At 36.1% G+C, this 25,363-nt stretch overlaps 1 protein-coding gene across 6 annotated transcripts in view; it reads left to right on the top strand.

Moving 5' to 3' along the window:
• Window positions 1-25,363, top strand: part of LOC150078345 (rhotekin-2-like) — a 322,298-nt gene that overhangs the window by 126,855 nt on the left and 170,080 nt on the right. For all 6 annotated transcript variants that reach the window (XM_090385333.1, XM_090385330.1, XM_090385335.1 and 3 more), the window contains 2 exons: window positions 13,215-13,267; window positions 15,312-15,486. In XM_090385333.1, coding sequence (XP_090241459.1) covers window positions 13,215-13,267; window positions 15,312-15,486 — 228 coding nt within the window. The remainder of the gene's footprint in view (window positions 1-13,214; window positions 13,268-15,311; window positions 15,487-25,363) is intronic.

Raw genomic sequence — 25,363 nt, 5'->3', positions numbered from 1 at the left:
ACGAGATTTGCAGCTTCATAGTGGTGCAAGAGTCGCTTGTGAAGCATCTTTTCAAGGAGTTTACTAGCAACTGGGAGCAGGGCAATTGGCCGGTATGATTCGGGTTGTTCGGGTGGCTTCATAAGATTTTTTAGAATTAATTTGACATTGGCCATTTTCCAGTCGGTTGGAAAGACTCCAGTCTTCATGCATGTGTTGAAGAGGTTTAGTAAAGTCTGCAGAGAGATGTCTACTATTTTTTAATAATTTTCAGCTCCAGATGATCTGAGCCTGGGCATTTTTTATTCCTTATTTGTTGCGCTGCCTGTTGTAGTTCTTCTAGGGCAAAAGGTGGTTCCATTTGGTCTATGTGATATGTTTCATTTCCATCACAGATCTGCAGTTGTTCTGGTAGTTGCGGGTGTGCTGGTTTTTGGAAAATCACATTGAGGATGTTGATGATAGACTGTTCCCAGGTGGTGGCCAATGTGTCCTGTGGAGTACGGGTGGAGGTCATGACACCCCTGGGGAGCTTATTCATAGTGACTTAGTACACCACCCTCCGGGATTAGCATTTCCAGGTGTGCTGACTAATTGCTCCCAGGCCTTCTGCTTACTTTTTCGTATTAACTCAGTGTATCTGTTTCTCACTGCTGTTACTTCCACTTCCAGCCAGGTACGTCGTGCCCTTTGGAATTGTTTTCTTGCCTTTATGACTTCTCTTCTGAGGTTCTGGATTTCCTGAGTCCACCAAGGGACTGCACCAGGAGTGGGCAATTTTCGCTTCATCTCAGCCTCACTGGCCACTATTATGGTCTTGGTAATTTTTCTCTGGATGTCATCTGGGTCTTCTTGTTGATCCGCTTCAATGCGCATAAGGTTCGAGCCAGCAGTTCCCCAAAGAGTCTCCAGTCAGCTTTGTTTATGGCAAAGCGGTTAAGCATCTGTTTGGCTATTGGTGTTCTATAGAGAGATCAGTCGATTTTGAAGATAATCACTCTGTGGACAGACGTGGTCCAGGAGTCTTGGACTGTCTAGCCAGTGATGTGTCCTGCAAGGTTTCAAGGTGGCAAGGGTGACGTCAATTGTTGCCTCCCACAGAGTGTTACAAAACGTAGGTAGGTGGTGAGGCCTGTTTAAGACTGTCAAAGGAGAATTCGCCAGGAACTCCTCGAGACGCTGCCCATTTCTGGTGCCCCTTCTGTCCGGGGAGCAGCAGTTTACATCCACCCCTGCCAACATCCATTGGCCTGGGTTCTAACCCGTGACCACCAAATACGGAGGATGTGGAAAGGTCAGGAAATGACCACCGCATATCCCCGGAGCAATATGGCCTTAGTTGCTAATGATCCTAAAAACCAAATAACAAACAAACAATTGGCCTGGAAGAGTGCCCAACACAACTTGGAGGTATCTCGTGGCAAACGTTATTTCTTCTCCAGGCCTACAATACAAGGCAATCGTGTAGAAGGATCCCAGGGATGGTATTATATGGGCACAAGCAGTCCAGCCTGTGCAGAATTGTGTGATATAGATGGCAGTAATGGCTGGATTGTGGGTCACTATGGCTGCTTTTGGGGTCTCATTCTCAGCCTGTATAATTTTATATGCTATTGGATAGCCCCTTACTTTTTTGAGTGGGTGTAGAGTTCCTGCAACCAGAGGATGTCGGCATTTTCCTTGTCCGCTCTTTTTCTGAGTTGTTCAGGCACTGCTCTGGCGTGATGTGCATTTTGTTGTAGTATTAAAAGCTTGGTTGTATTGAACTTTTTAAATTGTATTGCCATAATCAGTCCTCATTTGGTATAAACTCTTTATCTTGTTGTACGTCGGACATTTTGGGTCCCTGATGAAATGGGTGTGTTCGAGCTTTGAGGATTTACAATTCACACAAACTAGTTCTTGCTCCTTGTTTGGACAGCTGTTGTATTCATGCCCTTTGCTAGAGCAGTGTCCACAAGTTGGTGTGATCTGAGTGCATGTATGGGAGGTGTGGCCATACCCAGAATTTATAGCATTTAGGCACGGTCATGTGAAACGAGTAATGATAAACCTGTTAGTTTAAATTCTGTTCTGGGGATAATAGTGGTTTGTTTGTTATTTGGTTTTTAGGAGCATTAGCAGCTAAGGACATATTGCTCCGGGGATATGCGGTGGTCATTCCCTAACCTTTCTGCATCCTCCATATTTGATATTTGATGGTCACGGGCTCGAATCCCGGTCTAATCAAGAAGCATGTGCTACGCACTGCTGCTCCTGCCCACCTGGCTATGGAGGTGCCGAAAATAGTGGAGTCACTGGTTAAAGAAGTGATGCAGGGTCATCTAGACAAGACTGCAGTTATAATTCAGACACAGCATGGGTTTGTTAAGTAGAAGTCTTGTCTGACTAATTTGAGATTGGATACTACAGTGCAGTCACAAAGGAACTGGATACAAAAAATAATTTTGATATCATATAGTTGGATTTCAGGAAAGCTTTTGATACTGTTTCACAGGGATGATTACTGTACAGATTGGAACAGTATGGCATTAAAGGCAAGTTGCTGCTATGGATAAAGGGATGGTTGAGTGGGAGAAGACTGAGAGTCGTAATCAATGGACGCTGCTTTTTGTGGACTAATGTTATTAGTGGAGTGCCCCCAGGGTTCGATGCTGGCCCCATTGTTGCTTTCTATATTTATTAATGATATTGATGAAGGTATATCTGCCTGAATGTCGAAGTTTGCAGATGATATGAAGGTTGGCAGGGCAGGGTTGTTAACGACAGCATGCTATTGCAACAGGAACTTGAAAAGTTGAGCTGATGGGCCAAGAGGTAGCAGCTGAATGTTTTTTTAACATTGACAAGTGAAAAGTATTGCATATGGGTAGCAGTAACCCCATAGTAACGTACCAACTGTGTGGTACTATATTCAGGGTAGTGGAGAATGAAAAAGACCTCGGGGTAATTGTGGAGTCAGATATGAAGTTTTCTGAACAGTGCAGACAGGCGGTCAGAGTAGCTGATGATGTCTTGTCAGTGATATACAGGAATTTTGCTAGCAAGAATAAGTAGGCAATTTTCCCCTTTTATAAGGCAGGCCACACCTTGAGTACTGCATACAGGTCTGGAATCCTCTTTTTAAGAAAGATGTAGAGTGCTGGAATGAATACAGAGAACGGCAGAAAGATCGATGAGTGGAACAAAGGTTTGTCTTACCAAGATAGGCTTAAGTTCTGCAAATTGCAGCATTTAGAGACTAGTAACCCGTGAGGTGATCTGATCGAGGTGTATAATTCCGTGAATGGTTTGAGCAGGCTCAATGGTGATGGAATTCTTCGTTTTGCTCAGATTGCAAAATTGAGGTGGCATGAACTCAAATTGATAGATGAATAGATGTGCGGAAATTTGCCTTTAGTGAGTGGGTAGTTGATGCTGGAACAAACTTCCAACTTGTTGTGGAAGTTTATAGCATAAATAAATTCAAGGAAGAACTGGACAAACTTGTAGTGTGAATAGATGTGTGAAATATTAAGTTTTTTTTGTTTTTTTTAAAGCCTGATGCTGTATAAGCTTGCTGTCTTGCATCCTATGCCTCTACTAATGCTCTATTGTTTGTACTGATTCTGAATTTCCCTTTTTATTATAATGAACTTGAGCCCATCATTGTAGTATTGTTCTAAGTTCCCATTTGCTTTTGTTTTGAATCCATTTTCTCCATGACTTTTGTTTCAACCTGATAGGTAGTTTGGTGTGCCTGTAAAACCATATATTTATTCTGTTATTTTTACTTTTGTTTTGCCACTCCTTCTCTTCAGTTGTTGCTGGTTGCTCAGAATTTGTTTTTTAATTTTTTTTTTTTTTTTTTTTTTTGTCTTGAAACATTCCCTGTGGAATTCTGTTAGATAATCTAGTATTATATCCCTATTTATGTGCATTGTGGAGTATGTGCTCCTGCTTTTAATGATTCTAATATGATTATTTTTGTTTCTTTTCATTCATTGGTACAGATATACTGTATGATATGGGTGTGTGATTTGATCTTGAAGGCAAAAGTATTAGCATTTGGCCCCTTCCAGAAATACTATATTATTTAGCCCCATTTATGACAGTAATGACAGTAAAGGCAGTGTGCTACTGCAACAGGATCTAGATAATTTGGGAAGATGGGCTAAGAAGTGGCAATTGAAGTTTAAAGTACTGCATATGGGTAGAAGTAACCCCAGAGAAACGTACCAACTGTGTGGTACTACACTTGAGGTGGTAGAAAATGAAAAAGACCCGGGAGTAATTGTGCAGTCAGATATCAAGTTTTCTGAGCAATGCAGACAGGCTGCCAGGGCAGGTCATGGGGTTTTATCAATGATATATAGGAATTTTGCTAGCAGGGAAAAGGAGGTGACTGTCCCTCTGTATAAGGCAATGGTCAGGTCACGCCTTGAGTACTGCGTACAGGTCTGGAGGCCTCATTTTAGGAAGGATGTAGATTTGCTTGAGCGTGTACAGAGAAGGGCAACAAGATTGGTGAGGGGAATGAAGGGATCTTCTTACCAAGAGAGGCTTAAGTTCTGCAAATTGCAGTGGCTGGAGACTAGGCACCTGTGTGGTGATCTGATTGAGGTGTATAAGGCCTAGAATGGGTTGATCACGTTGAATTCTGATGGGATCCTTCCGCTTGTTCAAATTACGAACCTAAGGGGGCATAAATTCAAATTAAGAAAAGACAGACGTAGAATAGATGTGTGGAAATTTGCCTTTAGCCAGCGGGTGGTTAATTGCTGGACAAATTTCCATCTGTCGTGGAAGTTGATAGGTTGAATAAATTTAAGGAGGAACTGGACAGGCATTTGGAGGGAATGGTGTGATTTTTTTTTTTTTTTTTTTGGCTGATGCTGCATAAGCCCATACACTTGCTTTCTTGCATCACATGCCACTACTACTACTATTACTAAGGAATACTATATCAAGCATCTCTTTCCCTTATCGGGACAGTAATGATCTGTGAATCTGCAATGCTAGTTTCTTTGAGCTCTTTATTCTCTTTTTCCTAATTTGATATTTGCATATTAATGTCTCCCATTATCATACTTGGTATATTTTTTCCCATATTTATTATAATCCAGATTATAAGCTGTATTCTGTTCTCTTCTTTTGTTCAGGTGCTAAGTGAATTAAGCTGATTTTTATTTTCTAATGTGTCTTGCACAGCTTTATGTAGAACAGTTCAAAGCTAGATGATTTTCTAATTCTTTTAAAGGAAACTTCCACCTCTTTTCTTTTCGTAGATTAAAATTACTTTTCCTTCCCACTTGAGCACTCTCGGTGGTTCTCAATGTAAGTATATGACTGATGCTAGAGTGTAATATTTGTAAAATTTGTATATTTTTCAGACAGCCATGGTTCTTGCAGTAGGTGCATTTTATTGGCAACTGTTTTTTGTAATTGGTTTTCCAGTTTTCTTTCTGATCGCTCACTGAGGGTGCCAAACCCCCATGTACTTTTTCTGACAGAATCTCAGTTATCGGTTGATTCAACTACTGCTCATCTCAGTTGCCCAAATTATTCGCCGTATGATTCCTTTCACCTCAAAGGTGCTACTTGCCCATTATGCCCATTCCGAATATTCCCTGTCAGAGACTTGGTAATTTGGAATCTCCTCTTTTCGATCTTCTCTGGCTTAAAATCTCTCTACCTCATTCAAATTCATCTGTTGTCTCTATAGTTCGCCCAGCTCCACTAATCATTTGGAGCTCTTTGAAACTTGACTTTCCTAACAGTGAGGTAATTTTCTTTAGTGATTTTAATGTTTACAACTCCAGCTGGCTTCCGTTTTCTAGTCACATCGACCCAGCTGGTCGAGATGCTGTGGTTTTTGCAATTACTAATGACCTTACACAGATTGTTCATTTACCTACAAGATTACCGGTCAATCCTAACCATACAGCCAACACGCTTGATCTTTTTCTCACGAACAACCCTTCTAAGTACACTGTTGAAGCGAGTGGTCCTTTAGGCACCTGAGATCACAACTTGGTGATTGTCTCTTCTCCAATGGAACCTTTATCTCATGGCTATTCCCAACCTCGTATTGTTTGGCATTACAAGAATGCAAAATGGGATGAACTCTGAGATTTCTTTTCTTCTTTTCCTTGGTCTGATTACTGTTTCAAAACTTCCAATGTTTGCTCAGATCAAGTCAGTGAAATTATTCTTGTAGGAATGGAATCCTTTATTCCACACTCTCCACTTTAAAATCTTGTCCTTTATCTAAACCTTGGTTTTCTGATAAATGTGCTAAGGCTGTTCAAGAGAAGAAAGTTGCATATCGTAATTTGCTTGTTTCCAATTCTTCAGTTTCATTTTCTGCCTACACCAAAGCTCGCAACAATTGTAAAGCAGTTATTAATCAGTCCAAACTAGATTTTGAACATGTTAAGAGTAGAAATCTTGCTTCTTGCCCTAATGGTAGCCGAGCATTTTGGTCTCTGGCTAAAGCTATTGGCCGCAACTTTTGCCCATCTCTGCTCCTACCTCTGTCAAAACCAGATGGTTCTGTTGTCACTTCAGCCAAGGATAAAGCTGAATTGTTAGCATCCCATTTTTCTTCCAACTGATGTATTAATGATCTTGGTAAAACACCTCCTAACATGCTCCATTCAATGCCTCCTGTGGTCTTCCATCAAAAGAATGTTAGAAGGATTTTGACGAATCTTGATGCTAAGAAAGCTCTAGGTCCTGATGGTATTTCTCCACTTGTTCCCAAAAAAGGCGGCGAAGAACTCTTCACTTTCTTATTCCAGAGGTGTTTTTCCTTCTGCTTGCAAATTTGATCATATTCAGCCAGTTCCTAAAAAGGTGACAAATCCCTCCCATCCAATTATCATCCCACTGCCATTACTTCTTTTTCTAAAGTAATGGAGAAATCAATTAACCGCTAACCTTAAAATACATAGAAACCTTCTGTCTGATCAACGATTGCCAATATGGATTCCGTCAGTGTCGATCCACTAGTGATATTCTGGCTTATGTTATAACCATTTATGGATAAATTCAGTGGGAAAGTTCGGTGAAACACAAGCAGTTTCTTTACATCTCAAAGGCTTTCGATCGTGTTTGGCCTAAACGTTTTATAAACAAGCTTCCATCTTATGGCTTGTCAACTGTTTTTTATAATTGGTTATCTAGTTTTCTGTCTGATAGCTCACTGAGTGTGAAGGTAGATGGCTCTCTGTCTTCTAACTTCTTCACTAATGCTGGTGTCCCCCAAGGTTCAGTTCTTTCCCCCCAATCTTTTCCTCTTTTATATTAATGACCGTCTTCCATTGACTGGAAATCCTATCCACAGTTTTGCCGATGTTAGCACATTGCATTCCACTTTCTATTTTGAGAAACCTTGCCCTGCTCAATCAGCTTCAACTTCTTGAATATCCGCTAACAATTCCTTAAATACCGATCTCCAGGAATTCTCCAGTGGGGCAAAGACAATTTAGTTGATTTCAACCCTTCTAAAACTCAGTCTTGTCTTATATCTCGCAAAAAGGATTCTTCTGCTCCTATGCTTATCTTTGGTGACACTCTGATTTCTAGGCAAAATGATATATCTCTTTTGGGGATTACCCTGACTTCTAATCTCTCTTGGCACAAGCACATTATTAATATTGCTACCTCTGCATGTAAAAAACTTGGTTTTCTCTTTCGCTCTCGGCGTTACATTTCTTCCAAACAGCTGTTCATTCTTTACAAATCGCAAATCCGTCCTACCATGGAGTATTGTTCCCACGTATGGGGTGGTGCCCCGAAAACCTGTCTCAGGCTTCTTGATTCCGTTCAAAAGAGGGCAGTTAGGTTAATTAATGATTCATCTCTAACAGAGTCTCTCCACTCGCTGTCTCATAGGCGTACTGTCTCTGCTGCATGTCTCTTTTACAGATATTTTCATGGGCACTGTTCTTCCGAATTGGCTTTTATAATTCCCGCTCTCTCTTTCAAAACAATCCGAACACGTGCCGCCACCAGCCAACATCCATTTACTGTCCAACATCAAACTCACAAAACCAACTTTTCATCTTCCTTGTTTATTCATTCAACTACCGTTTTCTGGAACAACCTTCCTTCATACGTATTTCCTGAAAATTACAGTCTAGAGAAGTTCAAGTCCAATGTCAACAAATATCCTCTTTCGTCTTCTCAACCTACAACCCAAGCACAGTACTAAGTACTATAGGTTCTAATACCTCTTGTGTTTGGGGTTTACATAAAAAAAAAAGAAAGAAAAAAAAAAAGTGGAATGTCCAAAGAAGGTACCGAAGGTTTTATTTCAAAGTTATGACTTTCAAAAGTTTTGCTTAAAATTTGTTGCGACAAATTTTTGGTGCCAGTTTTAGACCGCATTTTAAAAACGTGTGAAGATTTTTGTGTCTGGATACCAGAAGTTTTGCATTCTCTGCCAAAAGTTAACTAGGTATACCAAGTTTCAGAGCACCACCTCTCACTGTTATGCAACAGTAACACATAAAACTTTGAAATTTTTTGTGATTTATTCCACTTAACACAAGTGACCTTCACAAAAAAGGTGCTGGTGTCTCAAGCATACCATATTTTGAACTGAAATTTTGCACAGCTTCATTTGAAACCTGTTTAAACATGCACGCCAAGTTTCAACCAAATTAAAGATGGTCGAGCAGGGACTCCTAGGCCACTTGACATGGAATGACCCAATACCCAATTTCTTCAATTCCCTGCACATTATAACTGTTGAAATAGGGCACTTCTGGGCTTGGTTATTTCTGCACATTGGATTCTGTACAGGTCCCTTTATAGTATGATGGCTTCACCTCTTCAAGTATTGTTTTTCAAGTTTGAAGTATTTATTTCTGTACATTTATTCCTTTTAGACGGGAAAGAACCACTTGCTTTCCATTCATTAAAAACTTAACAAATGAATACTTTTGAGAAACCAGTTATGTCTTTTGTTCCTTGAATCGTAGCTTGAAATGTGCATCCGTGATAAGAACTTTTTCAAAGTGTGATAGATCTCACATTTTCTCCATTTGAGCTGCAGATTACTGCTATTAAACAGCTTATGCAATCTTTATATTCAACAAGGAAATATGTCATAATCCCATGTCACAGTTTTCTTTGCATTTATTTGAATTTCTTCTGTTTGTGACTGTCTTAATACAAAGCTTCGTTTTTTTTTTTTGGTTAGTTTGTGTATTTCTGCTTTGGCTGCAACTAGGTTAGGGGACAACAACGTTTGGTATTATCTGTATGTTGAAATGTTAAATATTTTTTGCTAATATTTACACAGGTAAACAAGTATTTCTTTATCACAAAAAAAATATGTGAACTAGAGAGATCTTTGGATGCTGACCATATAAATATAATTATTTATTTATTTATTAATATTGTTTATGCATTTGTATTTATGTAATTGTTTGAATATATTCTATATTATTGTTATTTCTTAATTATTTAAAATAATAAAATTATTTAATTATATATTGTTTTTCAGTTAGGGTCTGGTGAATTCCAAAAGCACTTTCATTGTCGTGTTGCAAAAGTGTAAAAAATCACTCCAACAAATTGTGCTATGTGTGTTTCTCTTTTCTAACCAGATAAAAACAGTGTACAATCATTACAGATATTTGGAAAATTTATCAGTTATTTTGGTAGCCTGAGTGCCAAGTGATTAGTGATGAGTCTTCAAAAAGCAGTAAATCAGTGATCTATATCTTATGTGTATTCTGTTGTTCTGTTTTAAGTTTAAAGTGTATATGTCTATACTTTTTGTAATATATTCTAACTTTGCAGTAAAGAAAGTCACTTTACTGCTCCTGCTTCCCCTTGGCAGGGCCGTAAACTTGAAAGAAAAAAAGTAAATCTTTCCAGGAAAAATGGAGCAACAATGGATTTGACAAACCAGGTTTCAGCTGGATCTACAGACCAATTGAGTGTCATTGGCAGCAAGATGATCCTAATCCATAAATTTCCAAGAGACAAAATAAAATGGCTTTGTGGAAATGTTTTGGATAATCACAGTTCTCCTATATGCAGAGTTGGTGTTCATAAACTGCTTGATGCATATAAAGAAATAGGATGTCATATGTTTCTGAAACTTCATTTCTTGCATTTGCATTTATACTTCTTTCTTGAAAACCTTTTGCACAATGAATGGCAAGCAGGGGAAGAATGATTCCATCAAAACATTAAGTCAATGGGAAATTGCTACCAAAGCTTGCAAATGAACGTATGTTGGCAGACTGCTGTTTGATGTTGTACCACAGCATTCCAGAGAAAGTGTAACTGATTACCAAAGGAAATCATCCGTACCATCAAATGGCTTTATAGAAACTTTTTAGATAATCACAATTCTGTATACAATGATGCAGTTCAGAAACTGCTCCCATATAAAGAAATGGGATGCCATGCGTTGCTGAAACTTTATTTATTTAGACTTCTTTCCTGCAAACGTTTTGCTCACTGAGTAACAAGCATGGGGAACGATTCCATTAAGACCATTTAAGTTAATGGAATATTGCTCTCAAATTTTGTGATTGAATGTATCTTGCAGGCTGCTGCCTGATGTTTGTACTGCAACATTTTGGACAATATTAAATTGTGCATATCTTTTTTGCAGTAGTGAACTGTATTATTTTAGTTAAGTTTTTAAGTTTTTAAAGTGTTTTGGGTTTGAACTATGAAAGTTATAAAAATGTAGCCAGTTTTATGTGTGTTTTGTAATGAAATAGTCTTGATTAACTTGTACTGATATTATCTGCAGTCATATTATGAAAATTACACATGCTAGTAAAGAACCCAGAACGTAGTTGATATCAGCACACGAAACTAGTTTAGAAAAGTGTTTTTACATCTTTGTTGGGGAAGGGAGTTTCATTTTGTTGACCATCGTTATTTGCATGCTGTTTTTGAGATCTAACTTTTATTTCCTTTTGTGTTTCTTTTTCTTTCTGATTCTGATGATACCAAATACAAGCTTTTTTCTTTTTTTTTTTCCTGACGCTATTCTTAACTTTTTCTCCGCAAAGTACTGGAACACAAAAACACAGACAGACAGACAGACAGACAGACAGACAGACAGAGAGACAGAGAGAGAGAGAGAGAGAGAGAGAGAGAGAGAGAGACTTTTTCTTCTCACTGAATTCAATGTTCTTAAATGGGCTAATTTTAAATTTAGATTCGTTTTCACCTAATCTAGATCAAAGATGTACAAAAAAGCTAGTATATATTTTTGTCTGCAGTCTGTTAGTAACTGAATCCCGTAAAATTTTGCTAAAATGCACTATTCAGTTATTCCTTTCCCATTTATTTGGGATAAAATTAGCTTCAGAATACCTCCAAAAATACCAGATCTATGTGTGCCATTACTAGTAACCCTGTATCCCTTGCAGAATATGATCTCTGGATAGATTTTTCTTATATCCAGCTATACATTTAGTAAATAATTATGACATAGGGCTTATCATGTTCATGTAGAATAAAGAATGCTGCTCTAATTATTTCAGATATTTTCTCTGATGTAATTTTGTGGGCTTAATGGGTGAATGGCTTGAACAGTCTACTTTTATGTAGTTCATTATCTCTTTTGGACATATGTTTATTTTATTTACATTTATTGTAGTCTTGTGAATTTTATCCCGATGTAAGCCCCTCTGGTCATGTGCCATACAGGACAGGTTTCTCTTTCTTGTCTGTTGTTTATATATGTATATTGAGCTATTTGACCATGAACTGATTTATATATAAGTTATTATTATCAATCAAGACAAGGAAATGAGAGACCTGTCCTGTGCTTCGGTTCTGGCCCCCAGTTTCATTCAGTGTCATTGGTTATTTATTTATTTATTTTTTTTTTTTGGTAAAGTATAGTTGTGGAAAAAATCCATAAAGATATGTGTTGGTATACAAAATGCAACAATCTCTGTATAATTTTTCTGTCAAGCATTTCAGCTTTGTTTTTCTCCCAGTCTAATACTGTATATAAGAAGTATTTTATTTGTAAAATATATTTTTTTTTTTGGATAAAAAGGCTGCTGTTATTAAAACATCACATTATTATTATTTAATGTAGTGTCAGAATAAAGAATAGAATTATAAATAAAGTGTTCATTATTTTTGATAATTTTAAATAATTTAAAAATTTTTTCTTGTTTCTTTATTTTTTTCTAAAAATCTTAAATGTTGCATGCAATGTTTTTTGGCACACATGCTATAGGGTTGATAATAACAACACATTTGGGTATAAATGTTTGCATTTTAGTTTAATTTGATTATTAGCAACTTTTTCCCGAATGCCTTACTTTATAAAACATCTTGGTAGATGGTTTAAGTATTATATACCTCATATCTATATGAGGTTTTGTAGAAGTCTTTGTCTAATTTGTTGAATTCTGTTCTTGAATTTACTCTAGAAATTCATCATAAATTTGATCTTGGGCAAATGCTAAGCTGGGCATGTGTATCCTGACTCTATTGAATGACTAACCTTGTTGTTTGTTAATTGCCATTACAAATGCAAACTTAGTATCCCCACGAGCAAAATTGTGGATGGTGTGGTTTCTCTTTCACACTTTCAGGAATCAAACTTAGGCCATTTCCATTCATACTGAGGTGATATGACCTGAGTTCAGTTTCTCTTGAGGACATAAGGAAAGAAGTAACCATGACCAGATTAGTTATTCTTATTCTTGACCAAGAATGACTAATGTGGAAATCCTATTTGTAGCAAAACCATGGATAGGATTTCCAGACAGTGGGAGAAGGTCATTAATATATGGAAGAAGATGAAAGAAAGGCATTAATATATGGAAGAAGATGAAAGAAGGTCATTAATATATTGGAGGAAAATAGTGTGGGAAAGAGCAAAACTTTGGATTGGAGAACTCCAGCATTAGTTAAAAAGTTAGAGAAAGAGAGCTAGCTACCATCGTACATGCGTGCGCGCGCGCGCACACACACACACACACACACACACACACACACACACACACACACACACACACACACACACACACACACACACACACACACACACACACACACACAAAAAACAATCAAGATAAAATTGGCTGCTCAGCTGGAAAAAAAAAAGAACTCAAGATAAAAAGAAATTTGTAGGCTGATAGCAAAAATTGTTATTTTATTCATTTATTATGCAAATATATTAACTTTTCTTGTTACATATTCAAGGAGTCTGCAGATAATATATATATATTTTTTGTTTGCTTGTATAGATCCCCACCATTACTAAAAATTGGAACCAGCCGAGCCAGAATAGCTGTTTCAGGTAAATGTTAAGTGTATCTCTTTTTTCTTTCTTTTTAATGTGATATCATAGAAGAATAATTTTTCACCTTTAAATTTAAAAATTGCATTGGGTGTCATGTTATAAATCACTCAAATTTCATCTGCATTTTTAGATGCCTTCTTCTCAACCATTTTTCACCAATTCACTTGCCTGTTTTATAATCTGCTGATAGGGCTTCTCTGATGACTGTCACATAAAGAATGTTATAGCATGAAAAATATTAGAACCTGTATAGTACTGTGCATGGGTTGAAGGTTGAAAAGACACAATATATACTTATTGAGACTTGAATTTCTCTGGGTAATAATTTTCAGGTAATACATATGAAAGAAGTTTGTTCCTGAAAATAGAAGTTGAAGGGATAAATGAAGCAGAAGAAAAAGTTGGTTCTATGAGCTTGAAGTTGGACAGTAAAAGGTTGCTGACTGGTTGCGGCACGTGTTTAGAGTTTGGAGAGAGAAGGGGCATTATAGAAGTCAATTCTGAAGAACAGTGCACATGGAAATATCTGTAGTGAAGGAATGCAGCAAAAACAGGATGTTTACGAGACAGAGAGTGGAGAGACTTTTTAGGGGTTGGGTCGTTAATACATATATATATGTGCGTGATACATGTAATCTTTATATCTTATATTTCTTATCTAAATCCATATTATATCTTTTGATATAAATATATTCAAATAAGCACTCTCATTAGTTGTTAACATTAAAAATTGTGTGTATTGTCAAGTGTTTGCCCCATAAAGTGATATACATATCAATTGTTAAGTAGGTAATTGGTTTTGGTTTATGAATATTGTAGTATTTAGTACATATATAGGTTTCCATATTTCTTGTGTTTTTCTTACATTGTTTATCCTCATTATAATGTATTATGGGAAGATGCTATTCTGAATTGTAGATGATAAATAATGGCATTAATATATTTGGATAAGAATGAAATCATTGAACTTAGTGTTTGTGGAGAGCAGTTAAATATGCCAGGTTTCAGGGCTAGTTGTTGTTGTTGTTGGTTATGTTACTGTTTTCAAACTTGCTTTATTATACCAGTTTGCACCAGTACATTTTAAGAGAACAAAAAAAAAAAGAAAAAAAAAAAAGTGGAGCTTGCTATATACTGGTAACAACAAATGACAGTTGCTTGAGTTGTTTTTTGGTTTACATTTATAAAAATCCAAAATTTTGTTGGTAAAATCATTAAAACTTGTTTGAGAATTTCTGTGGTTGTTGCTGAAATCTTTCAATTTATTTTCCATCTCTTTCTTTTTGCCTTCTCTCTTCCTTGTTGTTGAGTTACGAAACACATATCATTTTTTACAGTTCCACAACATGCGTTTTTTCTTCCTTTTGTGTTTTCTTTTCTTATGTGCTACTCCAGCTACTTCACTGCTGTCCCCAGATAAAGTTTTTAATTGAACTAATTAGCCAGTCTTGGACAAGGATTACCCATGTCTCTCCCTCTCTCCTCTTCTTCCTCCTTTAGCAACTGGTTTTTAATCCAAAGGAAAAATCAAGCAAACTGACCACAGAGTATATGCAGTTTACAGACAGATTTTTTACTACTACAGCCTCATAGACTTAAGTTGCTTTGGTGCAAAAACTAAACAGCTCAATCTTTTAGGATTACCAGGATGTGACCTACTAAATCTTTACATCCAGTATTAAGGCAGATAGTTTTAAGGGTGATAGTATGGTTTTTCATCAGGCAAACACATGTTTTCATTCTATGTGAAATTTTCAGATACATTATTTACAGGCTTTTTATTTGCATGAGTGTATGATGACATCAGTTGCTGATGCACCAGAAACTGAACACTGTACAAATCATGCTGTAGGCCTGTACTCAAGTAGTAATACACACTGTTGCGTCAAACATGATAGTTAAGTAGGTTCACTTTTATTTTGGTATAATGCAGTACAAAGAATTTTGTAATTAATTGTTGATATTATATTATTCGAACAAGTTCTAATTTTAAGACTTATTTTTCTTCTTCAATGGTTAATTTAAATTTTTGATTTTTTAGACATTCGAATGCCACTCATTTGGAAAGATAGTGACCATTTCAAAAATAAAGGTGATTATCGTAGATTTGCTGTATTTTGCCTCCTAAAAATAGGCACAGAGATATATGACACTGAAATGTCAAGCAGTGTGGATCGTAGTATGACAGATATCTCATTTGAAGATATTACAGTTTTGTAAGTTAAAACTTTTATTTATTCTTAACTCATTGATTATTAATCTTAAACACAAAATGCCTTGCAAGACATACAAAAATACAAATGTCATTTTCATGACTTTTAAATTGTTAGAGTTAATTGAATACTAACATAACTGTAAATCATAGTTTATCATAAACTGGACCATCAGTAGTAATAATGCACTATGATTGAATTACATTAAAATGGGGTGGGGGGGCATCATTGTCAATTCTCATACAAAAAAAATTAATTTTATAAAATTTATTTATTTATTTCAGCATACAAAGCAGATTTCCGATAAAAGTAAATTACAGCAGACTTCGATTTACCGGGAACAGATTAACTGGGACACTTCGCGATTCCAAATTAAAAAAAAATCAGCCAGAAATCATAAAATTTAAGTAATAAATAGAATAGGAGATATAAACAGATGTTTTGTAAGTTGTAAGTAACCCCCACTGTCTTCACACCCACGGCTCAAAAGAAAAAAAAAAAAAAAAAAAAAAAAAGAGACCAAATGTTAAGTTTGTTTTAGTGCATCATGTTTTTTGTTGTGTTCTGATGCACCACAAAAAGGAAAATTTTGTTTCCTTATGTATGTTATCGGAAATTTTTTTTTTTCCCCCCCCCCTTTTTTTGTTTAGAAATCGCAAAAATGATGGGCAAATGCAAGAGTTGTTCTTTCAGTTAAACAAAAACTTGAAATTATTCAAAAGTTTGAAAGCGGTGCATCTGCTAAATCTCTAAGGAAACATGTTGGTGACCAAACCATACCCGACATTGTAAAAAAATAAAGGGAAGCTGTTAGATTTAAAATCAACATCATAAAAAATAAAGGGAAGCATTGTATTGGACACTCGGGTAGTGCGTGGTAAATTTTTTTTGTTTTTATATATTGCCATACTTTTTATGTAGGTTGCTGAACACTTTTTGATACAGTAAGTCCCCGACTTATGTAGCTTCGGACTTACGTTATGTTATTTATATTTTTTTTATATGACTGAAGATTTTATTGAAAGGGACACACATTTCACTATAATAACATAAAAACCCCACAAAATTCCAGCTATTGGTATTATCGCAAATGCAATAAGATCGAGTTTATTACGATTCGAGTTTAGTAAGATTATTTTCTTAATAGGGTATAGTATACGTATTGCTTTAAATTTTTTATTTATCATCTAGTCTTGCACTCTCGTATTTTTAAATAATTTATCATTCTGCCTCTGTGGTTTAGGATTGAAAATATTCCTCAGTATTTCAAATTTTTTAGAAATCAGAGCCTAGGGAAAAAAAAAACAGGAATACTTAAGAGGATTTCTTGAGCACAATTTCTGTTTAGGAGCAGACAAGAAATTAGGTAGTTTTTGAGAAGTGTATCGGTAAAGCATCCTTGTCACACTGGATGAACAGTATGTGATATTGTACCAAACTGCATTAGACACTGTGTGTTAGTGACCTCTAACTTGAAGGTTGGGAATAGCATTCTGGCAGTTGTGTGCTTGCTAGTTATGCTACACTTTACAAGAACAATATGGCCAAGTCTTCTCAAAGAAGATAGGTCTTATAATAAACATAGTATTCAACCTGCAATGCACACAGGCGTAGCTAGGTTTTCGGCGCCATTGGCAAATTCGTGGCTACGCCCCTTTTTTCGATAATTGATAAAACATAATAAATAATAAGTACAGTCGGACCTCTGTTTAATAAACTTCTTTATAGCGAATTTTTCTATTTAGAGATTTTTCTTTTTACCGAATTTTTTTAGAATTCGCTAAATAGAATTTTATTCTTTACCGAATTTTTTTATTTCTTCATTTTATGGAAATGAAAATTTTCTTCGTTCTACGAACAATGAAAAATTTCCATGTAACAACTGCATTATGAGACTTAACTGGGTACACATCGTTCGCACCCATGGCCTTCAAGCAAGTAATAGTGCCATTGTTACGCCCGAATTAAAAGATAAAGAGATTACCATCTACAACTCAGTGGGACCCATAAAACCTATCTGACTACTTGTCCCACATACTGAGAAGTCGAGTTGGTCAACTACTTTCTGTGTATCCATAGCCAGTGGGCAGACCAAGGTGTATTAAAGATACGGACAATAAGCTCTGGTCAACCTTCTGTTGTAAGCACCCTGTGAGAGATTTAGAAGAGTGTGATTTTCGTTTATCCCGACAAGCAGTCATCTGTTGTTCCGTGTAAGTGAAATAGCATCGTTTCAAAGCTATTAGCCTATCATCAAGCACAATATGAGATACAGAGGAAATGATGCCTTCCACACTACTATCGTAGTTTTTTTTTTCTTAAGAGTTGTCTATGGTGTATCCACACTGATATTATATAGATAAAAACTCTTACTCTTAACGTATGCTTTGTTGTATTTAGTTATTTTAAATATTACTATACAAACCATTTGGCATCTCTCATATTGTGTAATTATCTTCACAACTGGGTCGTCATGTTTGCAATACCAGGGTACCTGCCCACCCACCCGCAGATGAAAGGCCAACAAGCCTTGAAACGGTTACCAGGGAAGCCCGATATTCACGGAGTTTCCGAGAATAGGTAACAACAGTCTTCTCTTCTGGGGAAGCATTGCCTATTCAAGAAGTTTTTGAGTGGTGTGAGTAGGAGTTACTGTCCCTTTCATTGTTCTACTCCATTTCTTTTCTTCTTCCATTCCTACTATAACTTTCCCTCTACTTTTTGCTTTTCTAAGTCTAATAGGGACAAGTGAATAGCAGAGTTATTATCCCACACATATGCAAACAAGCTTTGAAACGGTGCCGCCTGGGTGGTGGTGTCCACCGAGAATAAGTAACAATTGTCTTCTCTATTAGTGAAGCGTTACTTATTCAAAGTATTACAATACCATGGCAACTCATTGTGAAGGACGAGCACAATATGAGATACAGAGGAAATGATGCCTCCCACGCTACTATCGTAGTTTTTTCTTAAGAGTTATTTATGGTGTATCCACACTGATATTATACAGATATAAAACTCTTACTCTTAACATTTTATGCCTTGTTTCATTTAGTTATTTTAAATTATTTCACTTCATACTTTTGTTGCTAACAAATTAATAAATTCATTCTGAATTTCTGGAGATAAATAATTAGTGTGGTGTTTAATAAGCGATTCCAGAGCATTTTTCATACCAACGTCAAATTGGCTGACAAATATTAAGTTTAAAAATACGCCACAATTTTTTTTTTTGGTATCGATATTACTAGCATGTCCATGAGATGCCAAATTGTTTTCGGCACAGAACAATATAGATTTCAATATTATTTTCAATATATGACGCCATTTCGAAATTTCACTTCTTATTGCTGCTTGTGCAGCGTCGTCAATTAGTCCACCTTTTTGAAGACCCTTTTCTAATAATTTCCATTTTGTGAAATTGTTTGTGTTGTAATGAATTCTCATGAAAATGAATGTTTGGATTTAGATGTTTCCAATCCTTAAAACCATCTGAGCTGCAAAATGGAACATTATTTGTGCCAGATGGAAATAAGAGGCACGGAAAACAATATATTGCATCTTTGTTTTTGCAATAAAATAACCATTTCCTCTCTTTTTTTTTCAATACCTTCATTTTTGTATTTCCACGAATTATTGAAACATCCGACATTAGTGATAGAATACGTATTTAAGACTGTATGTCATATCATTAAAATTCAGACTTACATGTTCCATGTTAATATTATTGCTGCCATCATTTTCTTCTGCCAACTGTTGTTGGTATTGTCCACACTTTCTAATTCTTTTAAAATAACTTCAACTGTTTGAGCTTTTTCTTGGACTTCCATTTCAGTGGAATCATCATTCATTCGAATCATGTTCGTTTTCTTTGTCACTTTCAGGTTTGGAGTGGCTTATTATAAGTCACTTTTGTAAACTAGCGGAATGTTTTTTTTCTAATTTCCTCTTTATGCAGTCTTTCTACTTGGTACTGATGTCCTCTTTTTTTTCTTTTGTGGCATGTCTAAAATTAATTTGGCCTTTATTGTTTTATTTAAATTATAAATCACAATATTCACGATTACCTGTTTATATAACAATCACAAAAACACTATAACTTATAACTTATTCAGTTTTACTCAATGCGTCAATTGTGAACTATGATGCATTCGAGCATGTGCTGATGAAGCAATCACCTGATTGGTCCCTTCAAAGTTACATTCTGGACAACAAATAGATCTATGATGCTATGCAGTATGTACTCAGATGTAAGGATGCATGCAGGCTTGAATCACTGGGTGAAAATTAATTTCACCCTCCCTGTGCTGTCATCTTGATTCGACATGATCGAGGGTTGCCATTTTGTCAGCTAGTCTTGGATGTCGAAATAGCTTGACACTGTACTGGTGTAGTCTCTCAGTGGCGCCCTTCTCTTGTTGACGCCCTTGGCACCTGTCCCAATGCCAAGGCATTCCTACACCACTGCGCGCGCGCGCACACACACACACACACACACACACACACACACACACACACACACACTGCAATCATCTTTTCAGATTTAAGATGGAGACAGTTTTCTTTCTTTCTTTTTAATCCATTCTTCTGCTCACTGACCCATACTTTTTTTTTGTGGCCTTTTTCTTAAAACAGTGACTGCAGCTTTGCTGTTAAATTCAGAACTTTTAAAAGAATTTGAACTTCTGCTTGAAATTTCATTAATCATCTCTATTTAATGAATTTCCCATCAGGTGTGCTAGTCTTTGCTGTATGAAATATATGGAATGTGCAAAATAAAAGGCTCACTGTTCATTCTCTCTTCTGTGTGGCCTTAAATTTTGGCTTAATCTAAAAAGCTTACTCTGTTTTCTCATGTGGACCAATCTTAACTGGGTACTGTTACAATAATACAAGTCAAGTCTGTGGTTATTTTCTGCAAATTGTATTGCTATTTTATTACACTCCCTAGCCTTGATAGATTCCTCCCCTCTTTATACTTCAATTCACCTTATTAAGCATGCATTCAGGCAGACGAGAGAGTGTCTCACTGACTAAATAAAATGAACTAGTATCATGCTGAAGAGTGGTTGTGTTGCTCTTCATTTTCGCTGTCTTGTCTAATTTCAAATTTATCCCTCTTATTTATACTATACAGTATGCCAAAATGAAGTAATACTACAGAGAGTGATGTTAATAAAAAGAAACAGCGAAGTGGAATAACAGAATGTGAAGAAGATTTTTTTGAGGAAGAAGCTGAAACTCCTGTTCGTTCCTTTGCTCTCAAGGGGCATGATGAAGCTTTTTAACACCTTCAAATTTCGAGCACACTAGAAAAGTTGTTACAGATTTTAAAAATGCTTTGCATGCTATTGTGAAATTTATATAGAAAAGAAAAGACTGTCTTGGAAACAAATGACTCTTGAAGCATTTCTGAAGAAGACTACGACTCCTTGTGCTTCCACCAAATCAACAAGTATTGAACCAACAATGAGTGATGAACCATCAACAACTGATAAACCATCAACGAGTGTGCGTTTAGTCGATGATGAAGAATAAACATTCTTTAACATTTGTGTGACATAAATAATTTCTTTATTATTATAATTTGCTTGATTTTAAAGGCTATGTTTTCATAAATTTGGATAAATAAATCATTGTTTAAGCATAAAATATTGTTTTGTTGACCTTTATTTAACATTAATATGGTCAGATTTCATTTTTGGGAACGTAACCCCTGTTTTTAACATTACGTCTATGGGAAATGAATTTCTGCTTTACAAGTGTGCACTAAGAACGAATCAACTCCTTAAGTCGGGAACTACCTCTATTTTTTTTATTATTATCTTCAGTTATGTATGTATGTGTTCACCACCCCTCTGCATAATATGTGATCTTGATGCATCTGAGCTGTTAACCCCTCTGTTCAGGGTTGGTCCTCATACTTATTGACAAATAGACTGATACTTATTTATATATTTTTTTCATGTATGGTGCAAAGTAAGATTTGATTTAACAACATCCTTCAGTAAGATGTCAGAGAAATATATATGCAAGATTATCTGCGTACATAATAAAATATTCTCCTTCCCGGCCCATCCTTCTCCATTTATCTTATTTATAACTTGTTATTTTAAAATCAGACTGTCATTCTACATCAATTTAGCCAAACATGGAAACAATCTGACTATAAAATTTTTAATGATTTTAAAACCATAATCAAACCTCTCGTACAATAATTTACTTATAAATTGTATAATAACATTTCTGAATAACAATATTTTTTATTATTTGAACAGTAGATCTCATTGGTATATATAGTGTTTATTTTGTTATACTGGTGTGTGACATCTGTTTGTAGGGATACTGTTTCCCCCACAAAGCCTGATACATGCTGAATGCTCATTCACATTATTTATTCATAGAAAGTAATCTTTGTCTGAGCTGTGCTAATTACACATGGATGTTTTTACAGAAATGTTTCCAGGTTATGAATTAACAAAAAAAAAAAAAAATTAAAAAATAATGATATGGATGAAATATAATACAACAGGTACTTTTAGGGAATTGGACAGAAAAAGAAATAAGTAGTAGTGATCACTTGAAATCTCTGCTAGTTTCACTTGCTACAGATGGGAATAATCAGAGTTGATTGCAAGCTATATCCCATTGTAATCGTATATAATCAGGATATAAACACAAAAGCTACTAGGCTTTTTATATCAAGAGATACTATTTAAAGCTTAGACTTAAATGGATGTCAGATGAACTGTGATGGCACATGTGGCAGAGAAAAAAATGGGAAAAATGCAACTAATCTCTGGCAAAGAAGGAAAAGGAAAGTATCAAGGACTTTACTTACGTACACACTAGAAGAAAGGGTATGAATCACATTGGTCCACTAGATATGAATGGTTTAACTGTTGATGATCCTGCTCAGGTTGCTAACAAATTGAATAGGTATTTTGCATCTACATTCAGACATCAGGAATTTTTTAGGAATGGGGATGTCAGAAGCACATCAAATTGTAACAGGGAGCTGAGTGGTTTTGTGATAACTGAGAGGAAAGTGGAAGAGAAATTGTTGAAACCAAATGTAAAAAAAGCAGCTAAGGTGGATGGAATCTATCAAAAGAGATGAGTGGTCTAGCTGTGATTATGAGAACATTCTTGGATTTATGAGAGGTCCCTACAGACTGGAGATGTGAAAATGTATCTTCATTTCACAAGTGGGGGAGATCAGAGGGTGACACAAATAACTAACTACAGGGCTGTCAGCTTGACTTCTGTTTGATGGAAAATAATGCAGTCACTGGTTAAAGAAGTAATTCAGAACCATCTAGACAGGAATGTAATCAAGCAGGGCTGGCCCAAGCTACGTTGCAGTAGATAAAGGTAAAGGCACTGGTTTTAATTTCAGAAGAGGGGGGACTTGGACACTTTAAAAGGTGCTATATGGCATCTATTAATTGGGCAGATTGCAGAGTGGAAACAATTACTTGAATTATGGAATATCTTTAAAGCAAAAATCACAGAAGCCATGAATGCAATATTTTCTTAATTACCATTAAGAAAATATTGCAGGAGGAGGACGCTGAAATGGAAAAATGCAGAGCTGGCCAGTCACGTAGAACAGAAAAAGATAGCATGGGATAGTTACAGAGCGAAAAGCGCTGAAGCCTATAACAGCTACAAGTTGATTTATAATAGTACCACAGATAAGGTTTGAGAGGGCCAAGGCTGTGTATGAGAAAGCACTGGCTAAGAGAACAAAGAATGGGGACAAGGAATTTTTTATGTATGTGAATACAAGGAATAAAAAATGAATCATATCGGACACTTATGCACTGGGTGTGGGAAAGTCTTAGACAATCTAGCTGATGCTTCAGATGAATTGAACAGATACTTTGCATCTGTTTTTACTGAAGAAAGACCCTTCATGCTGAGAAGAGACTGTGCGAGTGAGGCTGAGTCTTATGAAATTAGTGATATCAAAATTATAGATGACTGTTTATTGGAAAAACTTTCAAGCATAAAGGCAAGTAAAGCTCCTGGAGTTTATGATATATACCCAGTAATTTTGAGGGAGGTTGTAAGGGAGTGTATTGAACCATTGAAGTTAATTATGAGGCTATCTTTGGACCCAGGAGGGATTCCTCTGGATTGTAGAAGTGCCAATTTATCACCAATATGTAATGGCAGATCTGAAAGTGAAGTTGATAACTACAGATTGGTTAGCCTGACTTCAGTGGTTGGAAAAACCTTAGAGGCAATGATTAAGAATGCAATCCAGATATAGCATTCTGAATAGCATATGACATGGTTTTGTTAAAGGGAAAATCATGTTTAACTAAAGTAAGCTATTTTGATACAGTTACTGATGAGCTGGATGAAGGGAACAATTTTGACTTATTTTATTTGGATTTTAGCAAGGCATTTGATTCAGTCCCTTATGAGAGGTTACCAAATAAGCTGGAACATGTTGGGATTAGTGGAAAAATTCTAAGATGGATTGCTGTGTGGCTTGTAGGACAGAAGGCAGAGGGTTTTGATTAATGGATATTCTTCAGACTGGTGTAAAGTCAGAAGTGGGTTCCCTCAAGGATTGGTTCTTGGACCACTGTTGTTTCTGATTTTCATACATGATAATGTTGATGGGATAGAAGTCTTGATGTCATAATTTTCAGATGATGTAAAGATTCGTAGAATAGCCAATGATCAGTACCAAGCAGTGCTCCTTCGGTATGACTTGAACAGACTGCAAGGGTGGTCAGAAACGTGGCAGCTATGTTTTAATGCAGCAAAATGCAAGGTCTTACACATGGGGAACAGCAACCCCAAAATAATTTATACACTTGGTGGGGTTGAATTAAAAATAGTAGAGGAAGAAAGAGATCTGGGAGTTATAATACAGGCAGATAATGAAGTTTTCTGACCATAGTAAACAGATAACTTGGAAAGTCGATGGTGTCCTATCAATGATTAATTGAACATTATCCTGTATCGATATGGAGGTCATAGTCTCACTGTATCAGGAAATTGTAAGACTTCATTTGCAATACTGTCTTCTGACCACATATGAAAAAAAAGACATTGAGCTTCTTGAAAGGGTCCAAAGATGGGCAACTCACATGGTTAGATCTGCAAAAGTGCAATCATACAAGGAAAGACTGATTATGTGGGCTTACAGGGCTTGGAAACCAGGCACTTCAGAGGTGACCTGATTGAGGTTTATAAGGTTCTGAGAGGGATTAGTAAAATGAACGAAGGTGGAATTTTCACTGTCAGAGAATTCCAGAACTCGAGGGCATAAATTGAAATTACAGGGGGAAGAGGTTTAGACTACATTGCAGGAAGTTTTCTTTTAGTCAGCGAGTTGTCGATTGCTGGAACAGGTTGCCTTTGCAGGTAGTTGAAGCCGACTGTTGTAATAAATGTAAAGGTCAATTGGATAGTTACCTATGTGAGGAGGGAAGCAAAGAATTTGTATTTTCTTATAGACTTTTTTTTCCCCCGGCCAGTGCAGCAAAAACTTGTGACTTCCTTCCACTATATGACCATTACTATATTGATGAAGGCATCAGGCGTAATGTCCAAATTTGCAGATGTTTTGAAAGTTGGGAGGGAAGTTGGTAGTGAAGCTAATGACAGTAATCAGAGTATATTACTACAACAAGATCTAGATAAATTAGGCAGATGGACTGTATTAATGAGAAGCATTATTTTGGAAAGTGTATAATGAATGCTAATATTTTTTTTCACTTTATTATTCATTATGTACAATAATACAATATTATTCGGAATAATAATATTATATCACTTTATTTTTCCTAATATTCTTTTCTCACATTGTCTGACTACTTACCATTCTATATTTCAGCTCTGTGTGTTTAGCTGTTTT

Source organism: Mastigoproctus giganteus, chromosome 11 (genome assembly GCF_048544385.1).
Source record: "Mastigoproctus giganteus isolate SK-2022 chromosome 11, ASM4854438v1, whole genome shotgun sequence".
Classification (NCBI taxonomy): Eukaryota; Metazoa; Arthropoda; class Arachnida; order Uropygi; family Thelyphonidae; genus Mastigoproctus; species Mastigoproctus giganteus.
This window is presented reverse-complemented; position numbering and strand designations above follow the sequence as displayed.